The sequence below is a fragment of the Nycticebus coucang genome, chromosome 11 (assembly GCF_027406575.1).
Source record: "Nycticebus coucang isolate mNycCou1 chromosome 11, mNycCou1.pri, whole genome shotgun sequence".
Taxonomy (NCBI): domain Eukaryota; kingdom Metazoa; phylum Chordata; class Mammalia; order Primates; family Lorisidae; genus Nycticebus; species Nycticebus coucang.
In genome coordinates, this window is record NC_069790.1 from 52,051,867 (window position 1) to 52,078,788 (window position 26,922).

The following is a 26,922-nucleotide window of genomic DNA, read 5'->3' on the forward strand; positions in this document are numbered from 1 at the left end:
ATTCTTAGGTTATAACTGGGTTATAGCTTTCATATGAAAGCCATAAATTAGTTTCATAGTAGGGCTGAGTACATCGCATGCTTTTTCTTCCATTCTTGAGATACTTTACTAAGAAGAGTACGTTCCAGCTCCATCCATGTAAACATGAAAGAGGTAAAGTCTCCATCTTTCGTTAAGACTGCATAATATTCCATGGTGTACATATACCACAATTTATTAATCCATTCGTGGATCGATGGGCACTTGGGCTTTTTCCATGACTTAGCAATTATGAATTGGGCTGCAATAAACATTCTGGTACAAATATCTTTGTTATAATGTGATTTTTGGTCTTCTGGGTATATACCTAGTAGAGGAATTATAGGATTGAATGGCAGATCTATTTTTAGATCTCTAAATGTTCTCCAAACATCTGTCCAAATAGAATGTATTAATTTGCATTCCCATTAGCAGTGTAGAAGTGTTCCCTTTTTTCCACATCCACACCAACATCTTTGGTATTGGGACTTTGTGATTTGGGCTAATCTTACTGGAGTTAGATGATATCTCAAGGTAGTTTTGATTTGTATTTCTCTGATGATCAAAGATGTTAAAAGAGCACTTGTTCATATGTCTGTAGGCCGTGGGCCTGTCTTCTTCAGAGAAGTTTCTCTTCAAGTCCCTTGCCCAGCCTGCGATGGGATCACTTGTTCTTTTCTTGCTTATAGGTTTGAGTTCTCTGTGGATTCTGGTTATTAAAACTTTGTCAATTTACAATCACCAAAATGTGGAAACAGCCTAAATGCCCACCAACCCAGGAATGGATTAACAAGCTGTGGTATATGTATACCATAGAATACTATTCGGCTATTAAAAAAAATGGAGACTTTACATCCTTCGTGTTAACCTGGATGGAAGTGGAAGACCTTATTGTTAGTAAAGCATCACAAGAATGGAGAAGCATGAATCCTATGTACTCAATTTTGATATGAGGACAATTAATAATAATTAAGGTTATCGGGGGGAGGAAAAGCAGAGAGAGGGAAGGAGGGAGGGGGACAGGCCCTTGGTGTGTGCCACATCTTCTGGGGGCAAGACATGATTGCAAGAGGGACTTTACCTAACAAATGCAATCAGTGTAACCTGGCTTATTGTATCCTCCATGAATCCCCAACAATAAAAAAAAAAAAAAAAAAAAACTTTGTCAGCACATAGCCTGCAAATATCTTCTCCCACTCCGAGGGCTGTCTGCTTGCTTTATTTAATGTGTTCTTTGCTGTGCAGAAGCTTTTTAGTTTGATCAGGTCCCAATAGTGTATTTTTGAAGCTGCTTCAATTGCCTTGGAGGTCCTCCTCATAAAATACTCACCCAGACCGATTTCTTCAAGGATTTTCACTGCACTCTCTTCTAGTATTTTTATAGTTTCATGTCTTAAGTTTAAATCTTTAATCCAGTGAGAGTCTATCTTAGTTAATGGTGAAAGGTGTGGGTCCACTTTCAGTCTTCTACAGTAGGCCAGCCAGTTTACCCAGCACCATTTGTTAATAAATAGGGAATCTTTTCCCCACTGACTGTTTTTAATTGGCTTGTCAAAGATCAAATAATGGTAAGTAGCTGGGTTAATCTCTTGGTTCTCTATTCTGTTCCAGACATCTACTTCTCTCTTTTTGTGCCAGTACCATGCTGTTTTGATCACTATCGATTTATAGTATAGTCTGAGGTCAGGTAGCGTGATTCCTCCTGCTTTGTTTTTATTTCTGAGTAATGTCTAGGCTATTCGTGGTTTTTTCTGATTCCATATAAAATGAAGTATTATATTTTCAGGATCTTTAAAGTATGACAGTGGAGCTTTAATAAGGATTGCTTTAAAATTGTATATTGCTTTGGGTAGTATGGACATTTTAACAATGTTGATTCTTCCCAGCCATGAGCATGGTATGTTTTTCCATTTGTTAACATTTTCAGCTATTTCTTTTCTTAGAGTTTCATAGTTCTCTTTATAGAGATCTTTCACATCCTTTGTTACATCCCAATATATTTCATCTTCTTTGGCACTACTGTGAATGGAATAGTGTCGTTAACTGTTTTTTCATCTTGACTATTGTTGGTATATATAAAGGCTACCGATTTATGAATGTTGATTTTGTAACCTGACACGCTGCTATATTCCTTGATCACTACTAAGAGTTTTGTAGTAGAATCCCTGGTGTTCTCCAGATATACAGTCATATCATCTATGAAGAGCGAAAGTTTGATCTCTTATGACTTTATATGGATTCGCCTTTTCTTCCCTAATTGCTATGGCTAAAACTTCCATTACAATGTTAAAGAGCAGTGAGGACAATGGGCAGCCTTGTCTGGTTCCTGTTCTTAGTTGAAAAGATTTCAATTTAACTCCATTCAATATGACATTGGCTGTGGGTTTGCTTAGATGGCCTCTATCAGTTTAAGAAATGTACTTTCTATACCAATTTTCTTAAGTGTTCTGATCATGAAGGGATGCTGTATATTATCAAAAGATTTTTCTGCATCAATTAAGAGAATCATATGGTCTTTGTTTTTTAATTTGTTTATATGCTGAATTATACTTATCGATTTACGTATATTGAACCAGCCTTGAGACCCTGGGATAAAACCAACTTGGTAATGATGTATAATTTGTTTGATATGTTGCTGGATTCTGTTTATTAGGATCTTGTTGAATATTTTTGCATCTATATTCATTACTGATATTGGTCTATAATTTTCTTTTCTTGTTGTGTCTTTTCCTGGTTTGGGGATCAGGGTGATGTTTGATTCATAGAACGTGTTGGGTAGTCTTCCTTCTTTTTCTACATTTTGGAACAGGTTGAGTAATATAGGTACTAGTTCCTCTTTAAAGGTTTGGTAGCATTCTGATGTGAAGCCATCTGGTCCCAGGCTTTTCTTATTAGGGAGATTTTGTATGGTTGATGCTATTTCAGAACTTGATATGGGCCTGTTCAACATTTCCACTTGATTCTGCCTAAGTCTTGGAAGGTGACGTGTTTCCAAGTATTGGTCAATTTCCTTCAGCTTTTCATATTTCTGAGAATAAAGTTTCTTATAATATTCATTAAGGATTTTTTGAATTTCTGAGGAGTGTGTTATTTTGTCTTTGCAGTTTCTGCTTGATGAAATTAGAGATTTTACTCTTTTTCTGATTAGGTTACCAGAGGTTTATCTATTTTATTGACCTTTTCAAAAAACCAACTTTTTGATTTATTGATCTGTTGTATAATTCTTTTGTTTTCAATTTCATTTAACTCTGCTCTAATTTTGGTTATTTCTTTTCTTCTACTGGGTTTGGGGTTGGAATGTTCTTCCTTTTCCAGGTCCTTGTGATGTCCCATTAAGTTGTTAACTTCCTCTCTTTCTGTTCTCTTGAGGAAGGTTTGCAGTGCTATAAATTTCCCTCTTAGGACTGCCTTTGCAGTATCCCAGAGGTTCAGATAATTCATGTCTTCATTGTTGTTTTGTTCCAGAAATTTGGCAATTTCCTTCTTTTTTTTTTTTTTATTAAATCATAGCTGTGTACATTGATATGATCATGGGGCATCATTCACTAGCTTCACAGACCATTTTTACCAAGTTTCACATATACCCTTGTAAGATGCACCGCTGGTGTAATCCCACCAATCCCCTTCCCTCTACCCACCTCCCCCCTCCCTCCCCTCCCTTTCCCCCTTCCCCCCATTCTTAGGTTGTAACTGGGTTATAGCTTTCATGTGAAAACCCTAAATTAGTCTCATAGTAGGGCTGAGTACATTGGGTACTTTTTCTTCCATTCTTGAGATACTTTACTAAGAAGAATAAGTTCCAGCTCCATCCATGTAAACATGAAAGAGGTAAGATCTCCATCTTTCTTTAAGGCTGCATAATATTCCATGGTGTACATATACCACAATTTATTAATCCATTCGTGGATCTATGGGCACCTAGGCTTCTTCCATGACTTAGCAATTATGAATTGGGCTGCAATAAACATTCTGGTACAAATATCTTTGTTATGATGTGATTTTTGGTCTTCTGGGTATATGTCCAGTAGAGGAATTACAGGATTGAATGGCAGATCTATTTTTAGATCTCTAAGTGTTCTCCGTATCTCTTTCCAAAAGGAATGTATTAATTTGCATTCCCACTAGCAGTGGAAAAGTGTTCCCTTTTCTCCACATCCGCGCCAACATCTCTGGTCTTGGGATTTTGTGATATAGGCTAGTCTCACTGGAGTTAGATGGTATCTCAAAGTAGTTTTGATTTGCATTTCTCTGATGATTAAAGATGATGAGCATTTTTTCATATGTCTGAAGGCCGCACACCTGTCTTCTTCAGATAAGTTTCTCTTCAAATCCCTTGCCCAGCCTGTGATAGGATCCCTTGTTCTATTCTTGCTAATGCGTTTGAGTTCTCTGTGGATTCTGGTTATTAAACCTTTGTCGGAGACATAACCTGCAAATATCTTCTCCCATTCTGAGGGCTGTTTGCTGGCTTTACTTACTGTGTTCTTGGCTGTGCAGAAGCTTTTTAGTTTGATCAAGTCCCAGTAGTGTATTTTTGAAGCTGCTTCAATTGCCCGGGGGGTCCTCCTCATAAAATACTCGCCCATCCCGAGTTCTTCAAGGGTTTTCCTTGCACTCTCCTCTAGTATTTTTATAGTTTCATGTCTTAAGTTTAAATCTTTGATCCAGTGAGAGTCCTGTCTTAGTGAATGGTGAAAGGTGTGGGTCCACTTTCAGTCTTTTACAGGTTGCCAGCCAGTTCACCCAGCACCATTTGTTAAATAGGGAATCTTTTCCCCACTGAATGTTTTTAATTGGCTCGTCAAAGATTAAATAACGGTAAGTAGCTGGATTCATCTCTTGATTCTCTATTCTATTCCAGACATCTACCTCTCTGTTTTTGTGCCAATACCATGCTATTTTGATCACTATTGATTTGTAGTATAGTCTGAGGTCTGGTACCGTAATTCCTCCTGCTTTGTTTTTATTTCTGAGTAATGTCTTGGCTATTCGAGGTTTTTTCTGATTCCATATAAAATGAAGTATTGTTTTTTCCAGATCTTTAAAGTATGACAGTGGAGCTTTAATAAGGATTGCATTGAAATTATATGTTGCTTTGGGTAGTATAGACATTTTAACTCTGTTGATTCTTCCCAGCCATGAGCATGGTATGTTTTTCCATTTGTTAATATTTTCGGCTATTTCTTTTCTTAGAGTTTCATAGTTCTCTTTATAGAGATCTTTCACGTCCTTTGTTAGATAAATTCCCAAATATTTCATCTTCTTTGGCACTACTGTGAATGGGATAGAGTCCTTAACTGTTTTTTCAACTTGACTGTTGTTGGTATATATAAAGGCTACCGATTTATGAATGTTGATTTTGTAACCTGAGATGCTGCTGTATTCCTTGATCACTTCTAAGAGTTTTGTAGTAGAATCCCTAGTGTTTTCCAGATATACTATCATATCATCCGCGAAGAGTGAAAGTTTGATCTCCTCTGATCCTATATGGATACCCTTGATTGCCTTTTCTTCCCTAATTGCAGTGGCTACAACTTCCATTACAATGTTAAAAAGCAATGGAGACAATGGGCAGCCTTGTCTGGTTCCTGATCTGAGTGGAAATGATTCCAATTTAACTCCATTCAATATGATATTGGCTGTGGGTTTGCTGTAGATGGTCTCTATCAGTTTAAGAAATGTCCCTTCTGTACCGATTTTCTTGAGTGTTCTGATCATGAAGGGATGCTGGATATTATCAAAAGCTTTTTCTGCATCAATTGAGAGAATCATATGGTCTTTGTTTTTTAATTTGTTTATGTGCTGGATTACATTTATAGATTTACGGATATTGAACCAGCCTTGAGATCCTGGGATAAAACCGACTTGGTCATGATGTATAATTTGTTTGATGTGTTGCTGGAATCTGTTTGTTAGGATTTTGTTGAATATTTTTGCATCTATATTCATTACTGATATCGGTCTATAATTTTCTTTTCTTGTTGGGTCTTTCCCTGGTTTGGGGATCAGGGTGATGTTTGCTTCATACAAACAAACACCCTGGGTAGTCTTCCTTCTTTTTCTACCTTTTGGAACAGGTTAAGTAATATAGGTACTAATTCCTCTTTAAAGGTTTGGTAGAATTCAGACGTGAAACCATCTGGTCCTGGGCTTTTCTTTTTAGGGAGGTTTTGTATGGTTGATTCTATCTCCGAACTTGATATGGGCCTGTTCAACATTTCCACTTGATTCTGGCTAAGTCTTGGAAGGTGACGTGCTTCCAAGTATTGGTCAATTTCCTTCAGCTTTTCATATTTCTGAGAATAAAGTTTCTTGCAATATTCATTAAGGATTTTTTGGATTTCTGAGGAGCCTGTTGTTATTCCGTCTTTGTTGTTTCTGATTGATGAGATTAGAGATTTTACTCTTTTTTTCCTGATTAGGTTGGCCAAAGGTTTATCTATTTTATTGACCTTTTTGAAAAACCAGCTTTTTGATTTATTGATCTGTTGTATTTTTCTTTTGTTTTCAATTTCATTTAATTCTGCTCTAATTTTGGTTATTTCTTTTCTTCTACTGGGTTTGGGGTTGGAATGTTCTTCCTTTTCCAGTTGCTTGAGATGTCCCATTAAGTTGTTAACTTCCTCTCTTTCCGTTCTCTTGAGGAAGGCTTGCAGTGCTATAAATTTCCCTCTTAGAACTGCCTTTGCGGTGTCCCAGAGGTTCTGATAGTTCGTGTCTTCCTTGTTGTTTTGTTCCAAAAAATTGGCGATTTCTTTCTTAATCTCATCTCTGACCCAGCTATCATTCAGCATAAGGTTATTTAACTCCATGTTTTTGTATGAGTATGCAGATTCCTGTTGTTACTCAGCTCAAGTTTTATTCCATGGTGGTCCGAGAAGATGCATGGAATAATTTCTATTCCTTTAAATTTCCTGAGGTTAGACTTGTGCCCTAAGATGTGATCGATTTTGGAGTAAGTTCCATGGGCTGGTGAGAAGTATGTGTATTCAGTTTTGTTGGGATGAAATTTTCTGTAGATGTCTGCTAAATCCAGATGTTGGATGGTTAGGTTTAAACCTAAAATTTCTTTGGATAGATCCTTCTTAATGGTTTGCAAATTGGAGTTGCCTCAGGCAAACTCAGAGTCTCTGGTTGCCCAGGGAGACAGGAGGTGTGGCTTCAGAATATTCTGTAGTGAGCCATATTGCTAGCAAAAGAGGGCTGCTGCCTTATGGCTTAGGCAACCATTGCTCCGGTGTAGCTCCCCTCCGGCCAATCATCCTCTCTCCACTCCGTACCCCAGAGTCTGCACCGACAGGCTGCAGCCCAGCACTGTCTACACCCCTTGAGCAATCGCCCAAGAGTCCGGACCCTTGGGGGACAGGCCTCCAGACCTTGGAGCGAGAGCAGAGGGGAGCGCGGGGAGCGCTGGAAGCCTGGAGTTGCGGGCAGAGAACACACACAGCTTTACACAGTTTTATGCCTGGCCATATTATCACCAAAAGACAGCTGTCGCACTGTGCCTCAGTGAACTGCCTCCCCGGTGCAGTCCCCTCTCCGCCGACCAGACCGGGACTGGCCTCCAAACCCCAGTGTGAGCGAAGGAGAGCGCTGGGAGCTCAGAATTCCAGGTAGAGACCATATACAGTTTATATAGTTTTATGCTTGGCAGGAGGATGGGAGGTAGGTCCAGTTTTTAGAGGGTCTCTCCCGTGGAGTGTAGTGGGAGGACCTTTCAACTCTGCCCGGTTGTTTGTGGGGCACTCCAAGCCGTTCTCATGGGGGACGGGACTCCCGTCTGCTTGGTGATGGATTTTGTACCTTTTGTTTGTATCCTTGTGGTCGCAGCTCGCCTCAGCAGGGTTGACGTGCGCTCTACAACCTTCTCTCTTTGTGCAGCTCAAAGCCACCAGGTTACTTGCTGAATTTTTGTCCTTTAACTCTCCTTCTGAACGGGAGCCTCTGTGGAAAGCTGGCTTCAGTCAGCCATCTTGTCTCCTCCCCCGGCAATTTCCTTCTTAATCTCATCTCTGACCTAGCTATCATTCAGCATAAGGTTATTTAACTTCCATGTTTTTGTATGAGGATGCAGATTCCTCTTGTTAGTGAGTTCAAATTTTATTCCATGGTGGTCCGAGAATATGCAAGGAACAATTTCTATTCCTTTAAATTTACTGAGGTTAGACTTGTGACCTAACATGTGATCAAGCTTGGAGTAAGTTCCGTGGGCGGATGAGAAGTATGTGTATTCAGTTTTGTTGGGATGAAATGTTCTGTACATGTCTACTAAATCCAGATGTTGGATGGTTAGGTTTAAACCTAAAATTTCTTTGGATAGATCCTTCTTAATGGAGGATCTATCCAACACTGCCAATGGAACGTTGAAATCTCCGACTATTATGGAGCTGGAGGAAAACAAGTTGCTCATGTCTGTTGGAGTTTCTCTTATAAATTGAGGCGCATTCTGTTTGGGTGCACAAATATTAATAATTGAAATCTCATCATATTGAGTATTACCCTTAACAAATATGAATTGACCATTCTTATCCTTCCTTTCTTTTGTTGGTTTAAAGCCTATTGTATCAGCAAATAGAATTGCAACACCTGCTTTTTTCTGATTACCATTTGCCTGCAATATGGACGACCATCCTTTCACCCTAAGTCTATATTTGTCTTTTAAGGTAAGATGTAACTATTGTATGCAACAAATATGTAGCCTGAGTTTTTGTATCCAGTCAGCTAACCTGTGCCTCTTTAGAGGATGGTTTAAGCCATTCACATTAATGGAGTAATATTAATATGTCTGGTAAAATTTTGGGTATCCAGTTTTTGAAAATCCAGTGGACATTTTTAATCCTTTTGCCACTGTGTAAGTTGGAGTTTGATCCAGAGTTTCTGAGTGAGTTTACTTTTGTGGTAGAGGATTGGGCTGGTCATTATGGAGGATTGGTCTGAGAATATCCTGAAGAGCTCATTTGGTTATGGCAAATTTCTTTAACATATGAATGTCATTAAAGTATTTAATTTCTTCATCATAAATGAAACTCAGTTTAGCTGAATACAGGATCCAGGGTGAAAGTTATTTTGTTTTAGGAGATTAAAAGTCGATGACTACCCTATTCTGGCTTGATAAGTTTCAGCGGAGAGATCTGCAGTCATTCTAATATTCTTTCCTTGTAGGTAATGGATTTCTTACGTCTGGCTGCTTTCAGAATTTTCTCCTTCATATTAGGTTTAGTGAAGTTAAGTATGATGTGCCTAGGGGATGTCTTATTCACATTGAGTCATGCTGGCGTTCGGAAACTGCCATCTGAATTTCAGAATCTCTTGGCATGTCTGGAAAATTCTCTTTCATAATTTCATGGAGAAGGGCCTCTGTGCCTTGCAAGACCACTTCATCACATTCCGGAATCCCTATTAGGCGTATATTAGCCTTCTTTGAATTGTACCAGTGCTCTTGAGAGAATGATCCATTTTTGTTCTCCATTTCTCTTTCTCTTTGAGAGTTTGGGAGCATTCAAAAGCTTTGTCTTCGATGTCAGAGATCCTTTCTTCTGCCTTCTCCACTCCCTTTACTGAGGGATTCTACTGCAATTTTCAGATCTTTGAGGGCTGCAAATTCTTGCTTCAGTACGTCAAAATCTTTGGTGGTTTTGTCTTTAAATTCGTTAAATTCTTGAGACAACTTTTGAATTTCTGCTCGAATTTCTAATTCTGATTTTTGAATTGCTCTTTGAATTTCTAATTCCAATTTTCCTCCATTCTGTTAATCTTGTTAGCAATCCAAATTCTGAATTCGATTTCTGATATCTCGGCCAGCTATTTATGAATGGGATCTTCAGTTACATCTGCCATATCTCTCCTTGGGGGTGGTTGATCTGTTCTGGTTATTCATGTTACCAGAGTTTTTCCTCTGATTCTGCCCCATGATTATTTTACACTGTTTGACTTTTCCCCTGGAGCTTTTTCGAGGACCTATACAGTGCTATGGCCTGAGAAAATGGGGACCTGTTTGGTGTGGTGGGGCTAAGTGGTACTGTCTTGTTTTCAGTTGGTCTCTGTCTGACCCTAGTGAAATAGTTACTCTTGGTTGAAGACTCGGCTGTGGAGAAATACCAGCAATTAAGTCACCCTGCCCCCCACAGGCAACAATTGGAAAAGGAAAATCATACCTTTCTACAACCACACACACAGGGCACCACTTTAATAGTCCTCAGGCGATTGGCTCAGTTCAAAAGGTCCAAATCAGTTGTCTTAGTCAGCACCTGTCTCAGGTAGGAGAGCTTAAAAGGTCTCTGGCAACTGGATCGCAGGGGTCTGTTGACAACTCAAATATGACTTGCTCCAGTGCTCCGTGAAGGCAGGAGGACCCACCCAGCAAATAGATTAGTCTGGGAAGGTTGATGCCTCCTTTCCCACCTTGCACCTCTGTCACACCCAGTCACTAGTAGCACCGCAGGGCTGTGACCCATTTGTCTCCAGTGAACAGATACTTCACATGTTTGCACCTGCCTGAATCACAAGGAAATCTATATCCGCTCAGCCAGCCTGCTGCTCTCTGTCTCTATTCAGCAGGGAGAGGTGAGGCCTGACAACCTCAGGCATTGGATGGAGGCTGTGGGGTGTTCACTCAGTTCCATCCCCACCCCTGATTGATGTTACTGACAGAACAGAACAACTTTGTGGGTATTATTTCTGTCTCTGCTAAATTCCCCTGCAGAGGAGAAGCTGTTTTGAGTTCCCAGAACCTGTGCCTCAGGCCCTGTCTTTACTCCTGGAGGTTTGTATTTGCAGCATAGTTAGGTGTCAGCTCTAGCCTCCTGCTTGTTCTTGTTGAATGTGAAAATTGGAGTTAGGGAAAATAGCCAACCCAAGGATTTAGCAAAACACCAAACTCATTGAGGCCAAATGAGCAAATAGACAGATAAAAAGGCTACTAGACACAAAAGCCCACAGATGCAGAATCAATCAGAAACACATAGACATACAGACAACAACAAAAAAACAACTACAATAAAAATAATGATAATTGTAAGATAATTGGAAGAAAAAAGGTAAAAAACAAACGAACAAACAAATAAACCTCTAAAAATCTGATGTAAGCACTCTCTGAAACCATAAGAAGGGAAGAAGAGAAAGAAAGGAGGGAAAAATGAGAAGAAAAAAAAGTGGTGTTCATAAAAAAGTTAAAAAGGTTTCAAAACGAATATACTTCATTTTGTTTAAAATGCCCAGGAGCATTTTCAAAATAACTGATAGTAAGTATTCTATCAAGTGAGGAACCTATAGTGTTTGAGAACAAATTCTACATTATTCAGTTTGAGGGAAAAAAATAAATGTGGTTTTCTTACCAAATTATCCGGTGTATACGACTGGTTAGAACTGTTAAGTTTTGATTTTTACTGAAATTCAGAGTATGAAATGAAAACATTCAGGATAGAATGAATTCAAACTTACATACAGTTGTATCAACTCGCAACAAAGCAGCAAACAGGAGGGCCTAACACCCATCTTGACTCTCCCCTTCCCTTCTCATCCCTCAAAAAAGTGCAAAATCAAAAGGTACTGCTTGGTCCAAAAAATAAAATAGATGGTATATAAAGACTTGAAATCCAATGGAATCCAGCTTTTATTCCGTAGGTTGTCTTCAGTAAGAATCAACATCTGAAGATGGAACTTAGTTCCAGGAGAATTAATTCTACAGTCTGGTTTTGGTACACAGTATGAACCGCTATGTTACCAGTCTCTTTCTCTGGCTTTACAGAGTAGGACCAAAAACAATCGCTATACTCTGATAGGTCATTCGGTTTTTTTCTCCATGTTCTATAACTCTTTTGAGATGTCTAAAAAGAATCTGCATTGTATCTTGATTTGGCTTTGGCAACTGTCTGATTAGGTCCTTAACAGCAGCAACTCGTGGTCTTGGTTCCTGTTTGATTGCATTGACAAAATCATTAAAATGATTAAATGTAAAAAGGGGCTCTGGTAATTCTTGAAAAAACATTTTGAGTGCTCCAGTGATAACATGAATATCTTCCCATTTACTATCATTCAAGTCCAATTTCTCATCATGATTGACGGCAAATCTCAGCTTCTGGATCACGGCGAGGTTGCCACTTACTCTGTATATCCCGTCCACATCCAGACCATGTTCTTCAACATGTTCAATACATAACTTCACAAACTTTGGCACTGTGCTATTTTCTCTCTGACACAGATTAGCAAGGTTGGATCCAAATACCTGGTCTTTGGATCACGAACAGCTTGCAAAGTGGGGCGTCATGTGAGAAACTTCTTTAAGTTTTTCTTTGTTTTCTTCTGTTCTGAGGAATCTATGCTAGATACTTTCATTGAGCGAAGCTTTTTAGGATCCTTCTGGTCCTTTTCTTTATCATGCTTTTCAATTCCTGGTGAATCTGGTATCTCCTCTTCTAGTGCCATACTGAGTTCTTGGTATGACCCTGTGGAAACAGACATTATTTGATGTAAATATAGGCTAAAGACTTAATGTCCATTAGCTTCTGTATATAACTGTGTTGTATAGTCTCAGAGCACATTCTAACCCTATGTTTCTAATCATGAGATTGGTAACCTTTTCCGTGAATATTAGGTTTCCTCCAGAAATAGGCCATTACCTGGGAAAGTTAATTGTGTGCACTTTTAGATACTAATTACATTTACAGGTAAATCACTGTAATGCAAATGGTACTGGAAAAATACTGAATAGACTTGCTCAATGGTAAATGCACTACAAGGGGAACCTTTTTAGATTATTTAATATGTACAGAAAATGTTAGAAAAAATTTTATTACATAATTCTCTAACTCTCCAGGCTGAATAGTGGAAACCCATGTGTAAATTAGATGGATGTTGGATGGCAAATGACGTTGCTAAATTTGAGAATTTCTTTTTACATACTAATGTAGATTGATTTGTATAATAAAACAGGGTTTGGAAGGTTTTGTTACAGGGAGCATGGTCTGTTGAAGATTTTTTTAAATGTATTTTTCTAGATTAACTGCTGTATATGAAATGTCTAATCTAATAAAGAAAACTACTAAGAGGTTTAGAGATTTTTCCATTGGAAATGTGCATTTTGGTTTTTAATGTTTCTGTTTTGCATTTACTGCCATCCTCTTATACCTCATTTAAGAAAATCAACTGAATCCACTATTTCCTGTGGCAAATATAATTTCTCATTTCACACCTTTTCTCCTCCTCTCCATGCCAACACCTCTCCACCCACAGTCCACACTTTTTATTTTTTCACTAATATTTGAAAGTGAATGTTTTGTGACCAAGATATTTTTCCTTAGAATTGCATTTATAATTTACAGGTTGCCTTCCTTAGAAACAAGTATCTTTCATATGATCTATCTAAAAACTTCTCACCTCAATTTTGTGGTAAAATGATGTGTTTGTTGTTATGATCTTGTTAAACTAATAACAAACCAAACTACTTGATACCTAAACCAGGTTGTTTTGGGTGGGGAGAAAAAGCCCCAAATCAGAATGCTTATATTTGCCTACATGTGTCCTTAATAATGTGGTAATCCTTTCTGGCTGGCTTCTGTAGTGATTGTATACCAGGGAACCATTAGATGCAGATCAGTGGTGTTCTTTCTCTTGGTGGTCATGAACATATCAAAGATTAAAATTGTCCATGTTTCTTGTTTCAAAGTACACATGTGTGTATGTGAAGTCTTTATAGTGTGTTATTCGTGTACAGCTAATCACTCTATTGTAATAGCGTGTGTACAATGAGACCAGTGTCTTGTGTTTTCATCCTTTGTGAATTAAAAATTCTCATTTGTTTTTGTAATAACAAAACCAGTAATATTTTCCTGTCTTGACGGCTTGATTTTATAGTAGAAAATATATTAAAAGCCAAAATAAAAAAAAAAGTTAAAAAGGGAGAAAGAAAAAATTAAAATAGAAAAAATAAAAATAAATATATATAAAATAATAATAATAATAGAATTAACAATAGCTCCTCCAAGAAAGTGATGAGGAAAAGAAAAAAAAAAGGCACCAACCACAAAAATATTATTCTTGTATATATGTAGAAATATACATCTATATGTATGACATAGGGATCAGCTTTCATAGGAATATATTTATAATGCAGTATACTTTCTGGACACCACGTGGCACTGTGAGTGTTTCCCAGACTTATACCTGGTTCACAATTTACACTGTTACCATGGTAACAACCCTACCTGGTCAATCGCCATTTTGGAGTTTCTGTAAAAGTTTATTACCTAATTGTCGTCCAATCTCAGCTACTCTGTTCCAGACAGCAGTCCTATCCTACCTCCCAACTCGGTGCAGGAGTCCACGCTTCACAAATCTTTCCACTCTGTTCCCACGTTCTCCTGTAAACTGGCAACGGCTATCAGCTGTGGGGGAGGGTGCTGGCTGCTGCGGCTGCGGCACACGGAGACCTTATCCTCTGTTTCTGTGGCTCAGAGTCTCACTTTTGAATCTGGAATTTTGAGTCCAGCCACCCACCATTTCACTGCACAGCCTGAACTGCCAGCCCACACCAATATTCCCCACCAGGAATGGTCCAGTCTATTTAATCACTCCTGTTGTTCTGGGGGGAGGTGTCAACCATTTCAGACAATTCAAAATGTCTATTTCCCGGGTGGGATCCCTTCCCTTCAATTTTCCATCGGGTAGCCTAGCCCCTTGTGGCCTCTGAGCAGGACCCTTTTTGGTCACTAACTTGGCTCAGGAATAAATTTTCATCAATTGGGTTTTGAAAGGAATTGCAAGCTGCTGTCCTCCATGAGGGAGGGGCCTGCACAGTGGAGCAGGGAAAATCTCTACAACAGAGCCCATGGTTTTAAATTACACCTCATATACAGCAATCCGCCAGTTCGCTGCATGTCTCTAGCTGTCTGTCAACACCAACAATCCACGCGGGGAAAAGGGTCAGACCCCCCTTCCTCTCACCTGATGACCTGGGAGAGGTGGGCTACACATCCGTCCCATCTGCCATCATGCTCCGCCTCCAGTTTTTCTAAATCTTGAAAGTATGATGTTGGTATTTTAATAGGAATGGCATTGAATAGGTAGATTGCTTTGGGAAGTATAGACATTTTAACAATGTTGATTCTTCCCAGCCATGAGCATGGTATGTTCTTCTATTTGTTAATATCCTCTGCTATTTCCTTTCTGAGGATTTCATAATTTTCTTTATAGAGGTCTTTCACGTTCTTTGTTAGGTACATTCCTAGGTATTTGATTTTCTTTGAAGCTATGATGAAGGGAGTTGTGTCCTTAATTGGCCTCTCATCTTGACTGTTATTGGCATATACAAAGGCTATTGACTTGTGGACATTAATTTTATATCCTGAGACATTACTGTATTTTTTGATGACTTCCAGGAGTCTTATGGTTGAATCTTTTGAGTTCTTTAAGTATCAGATCATATCATCAGCAAAGAGGGAGAGTTTGACCCCCTCTGATCCCATTTAGATTCCCTTTATTTCCTTGTCTTGCCTAGTTGTATTGGCTTGAACTTTCAGCACTATGTTGAATAGTAATGGTGACAGAGGACAACCTTGTCTGGTTCCAGTTATAAGAGGAAAGAAAACCTTTCAGTTTTACTCCATTCAATATAATATTATCTGTGGGTTTGTCATAGATGGCTTCAATCAGTTTCAGAAATGTGCCACCTGTGCCTATACTCTTCAATGTTCTAATTAGAAAAGGATGCTGGATTTTATCGAATGCTTTTTCTGCATCTATTGAGAGGATCATACGATCCTTATTTTTGCTTCTGTTAATATGGTGGATAACGTTTATGGACTTGCATATGTTAAACCAGCCTTGCATCCCTGGGATGAAACCTCCTTGATCATGATGTATGACCTTTTTGATGATAAGCTGTAATCTATTGGCTAGGATTTTGTTGAGAATTTTTGGATCTATATTTATTAGTGAAATTGGTCTGAAATTCTCCTTTGTAGTTGAGTCTCTTCCTGGTTTTGGTATCAGGGTGATGTTTGCTTCGTGGAACATGTTGGGGAAGATTCTTTCCTCCTCCACTTTTTGTAATAATTTCTGTAGTACGGGAATAAGCTCTTCCTTGAAGGTTTGATAGAGTTCTAGTCTGAAGCCATTCAGACCAGGGCATTTTTTGGTTGGAAGCTTTCTAATTGTTTCTTTAATCTCAGTGCTTGAAATTGGTCTGTTCAGGGGCTTTATTTCTTCCTGGTTTTAAGTCTAGGGAGAGGGTGCAATTCCAAATATTGATCCATTTCCTCCACATTGTCAGATTTCTGGGCATAGAGTTTCTGGTAGTATTCAGAGATGATCTCTTGTATCTCTGTGGCATCAGTTGTTATTTCCCCTTTACCATTTCTGATTGAGGTTATTAGAGATTTTACTTTTCTATTTCTAGGTAGTCTCGCCAAAGATTTATCTATTTAATTTATTTTTTCAAAAAAAAAACTCCTTGTTTCATTAATTTTCTGAATGATTCTTTTGTTTTCAATTTCATTGATCTCTGATTTAATTTTGGATATTTATTTTCTTCTACTGGGTTTAGGTTTAGATTGTTCTTCTTTTTCCAATTCCATAAGATGGCTTGTTAGTTTGTTGATGCGCTCTCTTTCTGTTTATCAAATGTAGGCATCTAAAGTGATAACTTTTCCTCTCAGAACTGCTTATGCTGTGTCCCACAGGTTTTGGTAACTTGTGTCGTCCTTGTTGTTATGCTCAAGGAAGTTAATGATTTCCTTTTTTATTTCTTCCTACACCCAACTGTCATTCAACAGAAGGTTGTTTAATTTCCATGCCTTTGTGTGGGATTGAACGTTTTTGTTGAAGTTGAGTTCCACCTTTAGTGCCTTGTGGTCTGAGAAGATACAAGGTAAAATTTCAATTCTTTTGATTCTGTTGTGGTTTGTTTTGTGGCCTAGGATATGATCAATTTTGGAGAATGTTCCATGGGGCAATGATAAGAATGTATATTCTTTATCTTTGGGATGGAGTGTTCTATATGCGTCTATCAAGCACAGTTGCTCTAGGGTATCATTTAAGTCCCTTGTATCTTTGTTTAATATCTGTTTAGAGGATCTGTGCAGCTCTGTAGGAGGAGTGTTAAAGTCCCCTGTTATGATGGTACTATCAGATATCATATTGCTCAGACTCAGTAAGGTCTGTTTCAAGAATCTGGGAGCATTTAAATTGGGTGCATAAATATTTAGAATTGCAATGTCTTTGTATTTTTCCCTTGACCAATATAAAGTGACCATCTTTGTCTTTTTTGATTTTAGTTGCTTTAAATCCACATGTATCTGAAAATAAGATTGCAACTCCTCTTTTCTTCTGAATTCCATTTCCCTGAAAAATTGTCTTCCAACCCTTAACTCAAAGTTTTAATTTGTGTTTTGAAGCTAGATGTATTTCCTGTAGACAGCAAAGGGATGGCTTGTGTTTTTTAATCCTGTCAGCCAATCTATACCTCTTCAGTGGGGAATTCAAGCCATTAACATTTATTGAGGTAATTGATAACTGTGGTAGTGTTCTATTCATCTTATTTTGTGAGAGTCCATTGTTTAGTTTTATCTTTTGCATCAGTGTGGAATTTAGGTTCTGTCCTTTTTTGCTGAGTTATTTCTTTGCTGTTGATCCATTGTGATGGTCAGTGGATAGAACAGGTTGAAGTATTTCCTGTAGAGCTGGTCTTGTGGTGAATTTCCTCAATGTTTGTATATCAGCAAATGATTTGATTTCTCTATCAATTTTAAAGCTTAGATTAGCAGGATATAGAATTCTGGCCTGGAAATTTTTCTTTTTAAGTAGATTAAAGTTACATGACCATTGTCTTCTTGCTTGGAAGGTTTCATTAGATAAGTCTGCACCCTTAAAACATTTTTTAATAGCCAAGGGAATCTTACCATTTGGGGGGGTATTAGTTGCCAGGACCCTTTCTGAGGCAGGAGGAGAATGATTAGATTGATTTTGTGGAGCAGCCTGAAGCATTTACATGCTGAGCACTCATTCTAGCAGCCAGAGGTTCTGTGTCCGCCCAGAGGCCATTCTTTTGGGTAGTGAGTCCTCCATTCTTCCCAGTAACTGCTGGGCAAGTGTTGGCTAGGACTAAGATTGTGGCTGGGCTGCTCGGCTCTGCCCCTGGCGTTCAGTGGAGTGAATGGACAGGAATGAAATGACTCCTATGTTTACTAAGGAGATGGAATACAATGCTAGGCTGGTGAATATCACATATTTTCTTCCTTTGTGCTCTTTTTGGTGTCTTGTTCTAGCCTATCAATTCTTTTTTGGTTTTGTTTGGCATCTTAAAATTTTGTTTAATTTAATTTATTTATTTATTTGCAACCTGCTTGTTCATTTCCTAAAAATATTGATAATAAATATTTTAAATCTCCAAAGGGATGTAGAAATGCAGTATACTAATCACCTACCTTAACTAGGAGAAGTTTATGTGTACAGTTAAAGCCACTGTATACCTTTCTGAAATCATATGCCCCACCTACCCCTGCAGTGGTTAGTTTTCCAGAATTTAGTGTTCATTATTCCCAAGAAATCCTTTATAATATTTCCAAGCTTCAGCAATATAGAATGTATAGAGTGTTTTGCACATTTCAAAATATTGTATAAATATCATATTTTATATAGTCTCCTGCACCCTGCTTTTTCATATAACCTTCCTATTCACTTTTTTTTTTTTTTTTTTTTTTTTTTTTAAGAAATGGGATATTGCTATTTTGCCCAAGTTGGAGTCAAACTTCTAGACTCAAGTGATCCTCTTGCCTTCCCCTCCCTAGTTGCTGGGACCATATGTGCATACACCTGTGCCCATCTTCTGTTAACTTTTAAACTTCATTTGGGATATTTCTTCCAGTGTAAACTATTCTTGCACTGGTACACAGCATTACAGGTAGTTCCTATGTTATGAACAAGATAGGTTGTGTAGGTTTGTTCTTAAATTGAATTTGTATGTAAATTGAAACAGGTACATTTACCTATTACCTGTAACAGCCTCTGTTTGTGAGCTGTATGTCAGCTAAATGATTGTGACTTGGGATCTTACTGTAATAGCCTCTGTTCATAAGTGCGAGTTGCACATAAGTTGGATGTTTATAACTTGGGGACTGCCTATACTGTGTAATAGCATTGGCACCTAAAATATAGCTAGAAATGGCTTAGATTAAAAAATTTTATATGTGTCAAATTAATGTATAACTGTAAAACAATGTGTAACTATTAAATATATTTGTTTTATTTCAGGTTATAATATAACTTATCCTCTCATGCTTTTTCCCTGTCCCTTCTCCCCAAATCATCAACAGTAGAAAAAGAAGAAAACATGTCAGGACACAAGTGGTAAGCAATTGTCACTTTTTCTAAATTGGTAGAAGCTAATGAAAGTGGAAAGCACATAGTATATGCTCAATAAATGTTGAATGGAAGAATCAAGAGATACATTAGCAGTAAATAACCTGTTAGCTTCTCTTTAATGTTGACAATCACCAAATTCAGTATGTACTAAATATGGATGGAATCAGTAACAAAAAATATTACAAATTTTTATATAATGCGTTATCTCTAAGAAATTCATTTATGTATAACTTTTCCCTTGGGAATCAAGCGGTAGTTTCTCTTACCACTTTTTATCTAATGTAATGAGTTAATGCTTTTTTTTTTTTATCATGCTCCTATTTATAACTTTTAACATTACAGTTACAAAGGAATTTGTTAGCAATGCTCCTAAAATAAAGAATGATTCTACAACCACTACAGTACTACTCAGGCTTATTAATTTATAGTCATGACTTTAGACTTCATGAGCATCCAAGAACCATTTGTAGTTGGATGTACAAGATGATCTGAATAAAGCAGTTGTGGTCATCATATGGCAATCTCAACCCTGACACTTTTGTGCCTGCAACACATCTAAGCAGCATGTTAAACTTCTCCTCAGTTCCAGAGGTCTTCAAACAGTATTTCTGAACCCATTTTAACCCATGAGCCACCAAGCAAGCAAATCTTTGTCAAGTTTTACCTTCTTTAAATCATATCATGAAAAAAGTATATATTTTCACTTTTCAAATGTATAGTTATAATAAATATACTTATGAATCCCCCCTCTCTCGGTAGAGAAGGAGTTAGGCCCAAGTCCTCTGTAATATCAAATGTCAAACTCCAAAAGAATTCTCTATGTCTTCAAATGAAATGTGTTTTAAAGTAGTTAATAAAAGGCTACAGGATTTACTTTCCCTGAGTAAAAAGAAGAAAATCATGGGGGACAGTGTACAATTATAAAAGGAACTCAAACTAACAAATGCAAACATTGTAACCTATTTCTTTGTACCCTGGAAGTACCTGAACTTAAAAAGAAGAAGAAAAAAAAGTTCCCTGAGTTTCTCCATGTGACAGTTCTCTAAGAGTTGTCAAACTTTTTGTTGTTGTTGTTGTTGTTCCCTCTTTCCTCACTCTGGCAATGGGCTGGCTCCACCTTGTGACCCTCTGTGGATCTCCTATCCTAGAGGCAGGCTCAGGGAAGTAGTTAGTAACTTGCTTAAGAGAACCTGGAAAGCCCCAAAGAAATACCTTTCCCAAACTTTTTCTCCCGTTTACTCTGCTTCGTAGCTTGCCGCTAAAATGCAAGGTCCACAGAGTACATTGAAATGAGCTCTGGGCTTGGCGCCTGTAGCTCCATGAGTAGGGTGCCAGCCACATACACCGAGGCTGGCAGGTTTGAGCCCGGCCCTGGCCTGCTAAACAGCAATGATAATTCAACTAAAAAAAAAAAAAAAAAAAAAAATAGCGTGGTCCCGGGTACTTGGGAGGCTGAGGCAAGAGAATCGCTTAGACCCAAAGTGTTTGAGGTTGCTGTGAGCTGTGACGCTAGGGCACTCTCCCCAGGACAATAGTGAGACTGTCTCAAAAAAAAAAAAAAAAAAAGAAAGAAAGAAATGAGCTCTGGACTGGGATTCAGAGTTTCAGAGTTCTGGATTTAATCCTCTGTGACTTTCAATGAGATTCTTAAACTTTTGAAATTGAAGGTTCTTCCTTTGTTAAATGATAAGGGATAGGGGATGTTCCCTATTCTTTAAGGATTCCCTTAGAATCCTGAAGTTCCTTTTCTTCAAAATTCTGTTAATCCATGATTTTTGGCAAAAAAAAAAAAAATTAAACATACAATACAAGGGTCCATCCTATACCCTACTCTTGAGAATCTTATTCTCCTGAAATAATCACACTCTTTGGGGTATATCCTTTTTAATGTGTATATTTTAGAGAGAATTATCTTTTCTATAATTGTTATACATTTATCTTATTTTTTCTGATAGGAGCTCATATAAGACTTCTAAATAATGCAGAAAGATAGAAAGTAGACCCTGAAGGTCTTCCATAATCCTATTTCTCTCTCCAAAGAAAACATGGTTAAGGAAGTCATCTGAAATGCCTCTGACTTTATAAGAATTATAAATTAAAAATTGTAATTTTAATGAAATTGTAAGTGGAGTATAAATCATCAAGTTTTGAGACACTAATATCTTGGTATAGTGGTATAAAGCAACTCATGTTTTAGAACACTAATCTGGTATAGTTAGAGGGGTGATGGGATGGGGTACATAGTAGAAGAAGGTGCTTCTCTGCAAAGGGAAGTTGCCTGGGGCCCAGGTGGACCACTGGTCAAGGAACTCTAGGTCCTAGGAGGATGTGAACAAAGCAGGAAAGGGATAGAATACCAACCACAAACTGTGGTGTTTGGGGTAAGTCAGGCACTTTTATACAATTCCACTTCATTCTCAGTGAACTTTGTTTCTAATTTCTTCTCTCTGTACTTTTTGCTTTTAACTATGGTCTTCCTAAAGTATGGTTTTCTGTCTGTATTTGAAACATTTATGTTGAAGAATTTAAAGTTTTTAACATCAGAAACCCATGACATTTTAAATTTAATTTAATTTAGTTACTCTAGCATGAGCACTTAAAATGAAATCTACCCTCTTAACAAATTTTCAAGGGTATAATACAATATTATTAATAATAGGCAGAGTGTTGTACAGCTGATGTCTAGAATCTATCCACTTTGCATAACCGAAAGTTTATGCCCTCTGATTAGCAATTATTTTCTCCTTTCCCCTAACCTCCCAGCCACTGATAACCACCATTCTACACTTTGCTTCTTTGAGTCTGACTATCTTAGATTCCCTGGAATAGATTTCAAGCATGCTGTTCTTCAGCCCCTTATCTCTGTCTCCTGCCACCACCTCAGTGCTGGCCATAATGGGGGAGTGGAGAGAGTGTGTCTGGCTTTATCTCTGACTCACTGGGATGCCTTGTGCCAGTCACTGGGCAGGTGACTTGGCCTCACTTTCTCCACCTCTAAAAGGAATGTGTTCAAGAGTGTTGCTATCTAACTTCTCTTGAAGGTTTAGTTTCTCGATTTTCTGCAAAAGACTTTAAATTTCTTCACTCTAAGTCTTAAGGTCTTGGAGTCAGTTAGAAATAGTTGATTAACTTTCTGGGTGTAGTAACCGTATAAGAAAGTGCTTACATGTTTACTGATGCTGTAAATGTAAACATATAAGGGGAAGTCATGTTTAGATAAATTCCGTCACACTAAAATATCTTAATCTTTGTGAAAGTTGTGAATAAAATGGGTCTTTAAATGTTTTTAGCAGTTATTCCTGGGACTTACAGGATCGATATGCTCAAGATAAGTCCGTTGTAAATAAGATGCAACAGAAGTATTGGGAAACGAAGCAAGCCTTTATTAAAGCCACAGGGAAGAAAGAAGACGAACATGTTGTTGCTTCTGATGCAGACCTGGACGCCAAGCTGGAGGTGAGCTCCTTATTCCTCTCAGCTCCAGTGCGGCTACCTTGCTGAGGTCAAAGTCCTGGACTGTGCTCACCTGGCCTAGAGATGCTTTATATTTGGAAATGAGGAACATCTAGGATCAGATAAATTCAATCCTAGTGTATTTTTTTTAAACTTATGAATTCCCATGTAGTCATCATGCCTCAGTATTTCAAGAACTTAGCTGAAATCCATGGCATGTGGTAAATTCTCAGTAAACATTTGTTGGAAAAATTAATGCAATCAAAGAGCTGCTGCTGCTGCTGCTGCTGCTATCTGAGGAGTCCAATTTGGAGAGATTTCTGAAGACTAGGGTCAGGTAAGTATTTAATTTTCTTAACGGACTCAGGTAAAATATTCTGGAAAGTAGAGTCTAAGAATATTGATACTGAGCACTGGACATGTGAATGAACACAGCTGCATATCTGGTTGATCTAGAGTATTAATATAACTAATAGAAGTCCGACTAATTCCTCACTTTGCCAGACGTTTCTGTCAATAGTTCAGATCAAAATTTTGAAAGCATACTTTTCACTTCTGTGAGTAACAGGGCACTGAGAGGAGTAGTATGTTAGATGGTATAATAAGGATTCAAAATGATCTCCAAATTTGATATATGAACTACAGTTAATGAGCTGAATATTTAAGAGAACTAAAATAGTAAGTCCAACATTTCCAAAAGCTTTTCAAGAAGGCTGGCCAGCCTGGTGGAAGCCATGGTTATCCTGGAACAGGGAGGGGTAAGGCGAAACATGTTATTTGTCAATTATAGGGGAAAGTCTGTCTTACAGAAGAGGGATAAGGTTCGTTCTAGGCACATGAGGGTAGAAATGGATCCGGGGAGAACATTCTAATGTTAAGGCTGTCTGGTGAGAGATGAGCTGACATTGAGACCAGGGATGTCCCTTCAGATGGATCCGGGCTACTGTCCCACCTACCAGCTGCTGTAACCTTAGGAGAACTACCCAGTTCCTCTTATCCTCATTTTCTTAATGTGCGAAGTGGTGATAGGAATGCTTACTTATTATAGTTACTATGAGGATTAAATTAGGTAATAGAGTGAGTGCTAACGTTTATTGAGTGTAAATTAACGTCCCAGGGAACATTCAGAATGGTTTCACGGCAAAGCTCCTGACACCCTGGCCCCTGCTTCCCTGTCCTAGGTTTCCTCTCTCCCACACATTTGCACTGCCCTCACCGCCTTCCAGCTGCACTGGCCTTGTCTCAGTTCTTGGTCCACAGCCAGGCAAGTTCACACCAATCAGACCATCTCCTATGTCCTGCCTGGATATTCTTTCCCCAGATCTTCTCTTGACTGGCTTCTTCACATAGCTCATGTCTCAGCCTGAAGGTCACCCAAATATTCTGTTTTAAGTCACTGTTCACTCCTGCTCACCATCTAACACCTGACCTTGTTTTATTTTACTCATAGCCTCCTTCCACCTATAAGGTCAAATTCCATGTTAGCCTTCGCCACACCTATACCCCCAGCCACACGCACAGTACACATTCAGTAAGTCCTGACTGCGGAAGTGTGCCCATTTCTGCAGTTAATGTCAGTTCTCAGCCCTTTCTTTCCTTCTGCAATTGGAAGTATTGAAATAGAAGCTGGGTTTGATAAGGATGTTCCAAAGAAGAAAAGTAGAGCCACGAAGCATCGATTTTGATTTTTGTATTCTAAATGCAGCTTAACTTACTATGAGTTATATATGCTTTTTATATTTCGTAGCTGTCTTTCTTCTCAAGACCTTAGGAAACACAAACATCATTCAAAGAATAATTTAATATGGTAGTTACTAATATATAAACTGTTGTATTTCTCTGTAGACTCTTAAAGCAGCCCTTTTAGAACCAACTGTACTTGAATCACTGTAGCTTCTGTCCTAGGCACATAGTACCCAGAGTCCTTAACTGTGACTAACAATTTTACACGTGATAGAAGATTCTGTCACAGAAATGTTAATACTGATAATGACATTAGCAGTGAATACTGTTCATAATAATACTGATGTTTATAGAGAAGGACTCCACCAATAAAACACATGAAAATGATGTGTACACCCTTTTGATGTTCTCCTATCCTGAATGTTCTATGAAAGGCTCTAGCTTATAAACTAAGAACTTTTATTCGCCTGACACAGAAAACTCGTGTGCCAAGCTACAATAATGGTCAGCTTCTATTGGTATCCACTGGAAAGTTAACAAAGAAATGCTGTGCTGACTTTTAAGATTTGTCCACATTGCTTGTTAATAAAATCCTTTTCTCACAAACAACTCCTCTGTTCAAGAAAAGAGAAAACTACTAATCGCTGATGACAGAAGTCTTTCTGCCAGAGTCACTTTGTCACAACAGAGTAGACTGACTGGATGATGGGAAAGTTTCTCATCTTGCCAAGGTTACATGAGTGTATACAGTGGTACACACTCACAGAACTGTGCCTTTTATTGCACTTAATATGTACTTCAGCTTTTTAAAAGTGAAGTCAGAACAGCTCCCAGACATGACTTTGTGAACCTCCTGCCTCCTGTAATCAGGAAACACTATGTGTTGGTGGTTTGTGACTCAGAATACTAATATCAAACATTTGCTAAAACAGATTCAGACTGCTGATTTTCTGTTTTGTTTTATGGTTCTGAAACTTTTTTTTCTTTTCTAAACAGGTAGAGGATTTAATTTATTGAAATGAGAATTAGTAAATTTATGTTCTTCATGACCAAGTTTTATCATATTAAACATTCCTAGGAATGGTTTTAATGTTTTAAGTGTATATGCATGCATCTGTTACTATTAGATAATTTGGTCATATCTATAATGAAACAGATCATCTGTTTTCACTCAAATATTGAAGTTCTTTATGATACCGGGACATAATTTCTGTATCACCACGGCCACTTAGTAGCTGCATGGAGACAAGATGTTTGTCTCCCAGGTTTTTTAATCAACACTAGCCCTGGCCTCTGAGTCAATAACGGAGAGTAGAGAAAGTATGAAGTCTGTTTCTATGTTTTCTTGAAGTATCTCCATTTCTGAAGCAAAGACTGGGACTTCTGTGAGTTGGAATCCAGTTAAGTTCTTCTCAGGACAGCTACATCTGCCTTTCCTTTAGTTTCCTCTAGTATGGCCGTAGCCTGGCTTTAGACGGTCTATCTGTATATTTTATAAAATTGTTGGGAAAATAGCGAGTAATGGGGGCTGCTAGCTGAACAGCAGTTTATCAGATGTCATCTGAACAGATAGAACATTCAGCTGATTGATTTTTGTTTGCTTTTTCCAGTTGTTTAAGCATGTCATAAAATACATGAGGGTCATGAAATAAGTTAATGTCATCTTTTAAATATGATGCTTAATTGACAGATCCTCCATTAAAAAGAAAGGACAGCAAATGGTGAAAGAAACAAATTAGATTATGAATGAATATTAGGGTCTCTGGTTTGCTAACTCCTCTGATTGGGCCTTACACTTAGCATTTCTGTTTTTCAGCTATTATTTCAGTAGTCTGGAGGAAAGAATTATTCTGTGATCTGAATTTAGATTACAGAGGTGATGAACTCCAAAAAATATAGAATAATAGGAGCATATTTAAAAGCTTTGGTCATAGTCTATATAGTATGCCACATAATACCAACCATATTTAGATATATTATCTTATTTGGGGTGGGCAAATCAAACACTATGGTTATGTTTATTGTAACTATTTTTTAATTTCATTGTTACCTATTTTATTTTGATTTTGTTTATATTTTTATTGCAGCTGTTCCACTCAATTCAGAGAACCTGTTTGGACTTGTCTAAAGCGATTTTACTTTATCAAAAGAGGATATGTTGTAAGTATGCCATTAGTACAAACATTGATCATGACAATAAGAAATAGCAGAGCATTTTGCCTTAATATATTAAATATATTATTTAACATGTTCAGGAAACTTTGTCTTTGCTCTTTAAGTGATAGGGAAAAGGATTTCTAATAATTTTACCAATAGTTTATGTAGGCCGTTTGTCTTTCCAAGCAAATATATTAGGAGAAATTTGTATTTGATCTCTGTGGATATATGTATGTGTGTGTATATATGTCATTT

General features: G+C 37.8%; 1 protein-coding gene and 1 pseudogene across 14 annotated transcripts in view; one reads left to right on the forward strand and one right to left on the reverse strand.

The window, feature by feature from the left end:
* Window positions 1-26,922, forward strand: part of ICA1 (islet cell autoantigen 1) — a 173,692-nt gene that overhangs the window by 20,101 nt on the left and 126,669 nt on the right. For 3 of the 13 annotated variants that reach the window (XM_053609001.1, XM_053609002.1, XM_053609007.1), the window contains exons 2-4: window positions 19,326-19,359; window positions 22,665-22,830; window positions 26,598-26,670. In XM_053609001.1, the coding sequence (XP_053464976.1) occupies window positions 19,326-19,359; window positions 22,665-22,830; window positions 26,598-26,670 (273 nt within the window). Of the gene's footprint in view, window positions 1-19,261; window positions 19,360-22,664; window positions 22,831-26,597; window positions 26,671-26,922 lie in introns of those variants that run through there. The other 10 variants (XM_053609006.1, XM_053609005.1, XM_053609011.1 and 7 more) reach the window with 5 other exon arrangements.
* Window positions 11,480-13,882, reverse strand: LOC128598529 (rho GTPase-activating protein 12-like; annotated as a pseudogene). Its single transcript, XR_008383648.1, has one exon. The product of XR_008383648.1 is annotated as a rho GTPase-activating protein 12-like (transcript).